The 1,825-nt window shown below is 39.6% G+C and overlaps 1 protein-coding gene across 1 annotated transcript; it reads left to right on the forward strand.

Moving 5' to 3' along the window:
• The first annotated feature begins 460 nt into the window (after nt 1–460).
• On the forward strand, nt 461–799 carry LOC145998335 (uncharacterized). Its single transcript, XM_083134740.1, has one exon. It carries the CDS (start codon nt 461–463, stop codon nt 797–799), a length of 339 nt encoding a protein of 112 aa, XP_082990866.1.
• Nucleotides 800–1,825: the final 1,026 nt, after the last annotated feature.

The raw sequence follows: 1,825 nt of genomic DNA on the forward strand, positions 1-1,825 counted from the left end.
TTATTAAGCAAGAAAGGGCCGACCCTTCCTTCGGACTTGGCGTTCCCACCCGAAATGTCCATGCTACACCACTGGAAGGCGCTAATTGAATGTTCAAGTACAATAGAAGACAAAGGAATGAGCATGAACATAGATAAAAGTAAAGTGATGGTGGTGACAAAAGAAAGAGAAACTGCACCCCTAAATATACAGTGGAAAGAGAAGCAGCTGGAACAAGTAAACAGATACACATACCTAGGAACAATCATAATTGAAGATGGAAGAATGGATGAAGAAGTGAATAATAGGATACAAAGACAAACCAAGTGTACTATCAACTCAACAACACTTTAATTGATAAACAGGAAATAAGTGACCAAATGAAGATGATGATTTACAAGACAATCTACATTCCCGCATTGCTGGAACAGAGAGCTTAACATTATTACCAAAACAGAATAGCAGATTTCAAGCAGCAGAGATGAGATACCTACAAAAAGTAGTAGGAAAGACTAGAAGAGATAGGATTAGAAACACCACCATTAGAGACCAGTTACAGCAAAAACCACTATTGGAAACAATAGAGAGAAAGGCACTGCAATGGTTTGGACACGTTACAAGAATGGAGGAGGATCACAAGCCCAGACAGGTGCTGGAGGCCAGACCAGAAGGCAAGAGGGGAAGAGGACGACCAAGAGTTCAATGGGAAGAGTATGTGAAAAAGATAGTAAAGAAGAAAGGCAAAACAATGCCGGAAGTGCGAAAACTAGCCTTGGACCGAAAAGTGTACAGGAAGTGGATGATGGAACCGGATGCTTAATGGCAGAAGGGGATGGAAAAGAAGAAGAAGAAGTATATATGCAGTCATGTAGTGCAGATGAAAACCTTTGTTAGCCTGCAGAATGGTAAATTCGTTTGTTTTTTGTTTTGTTTTTTACTCAAAATAGCTTTCTAATTTTTGGGACGTTATGGGTTAATTAATATGTACCCTTGAAATTTAATATTAATACATAAATTATGACATAAAATCAGAGAAAGTATTAGTTCGATTATGTCTAAGCTTGTTGACAAATATAAAATTTGGTTTAAATAAGTTGACAACGACTGGATCTAATGAATTCTGTGGCCAATATCATTAAATTAATTTCGTAAGTGCTGGTTTTCATTGGCATGTTCAATTTCAGACATTGAGAATTCTACAAGGTGAGGCAAATGTCCAGCACCACCCTTTTAATTTGAAAACTGCTTGATGAGGACGATGAAACTTCGGATTTAGGTAATGGGGGTAGGGGTACACCAGTTGGGGCCAGTACGCATCATGGCGGCCATATTGAAAGCCGCCATTTTGGAATTACCTCCAGATTTTCAAATGAGAACGGAGTCATGTGGAACGTTATTTAAGATGTGTGTTTTCTCAGAAATAAGATTATACAGTGATTTTTCTCCTAACTTTAATGGTGAGGATATTTTGGCAGTTGAATTTGACATTTGGAGTAATGTAATAGGATGTTATTTATTCGTTCCAGATGAAGTAACATGACTCTTGCCCTTCAAGAAGGGATTGAAATTGGTCAGATATGTGGGGAGCGCAGTGCTAGGGTCGTCGCAGAGGATTGATTTGCTTTATTTTACTTCGCTTTTTGTGCCACTTTTGGCTAATTTGCGAATATGGTGAGTGATGATATGATGAAATTGATGAATGGACATTCACAAACATCAATGCCCAGGCCAGGATTCGAACCCGGGACTTCTGGCATCATAGCTACCCACTCCGCAACGGGGACCGGCTCGTCGCAGAGGATTTTGACGCCCAGCATCCAGAGAGAGAAATGACATCTCACATACC

The sequence above is a fragment of the Lepisma saccharinum genome, chromosome 14, assembly GCF_977018435.1.
Source record: "Lepisma saccharinum chromosome 14, izLepSacc3.1, whole genome shotgun sequence".
Taxonomy (NCBI): Eukaryota; Metazoa; Arthropoda; class Insecta; order Zygentoma; family Lepismatidae; genus Lepisma; species Lepisma saccharinum.

What these genes read in the sequence shown, in the direction of transcription:
- LOC145998335 (XM_083134740.1), top strand. Translation starts at nt 461, where the DNA reads ATGAGATACCTACAAAAAGTAGTAGGAAAGACTAGAAGAGATAGGATT.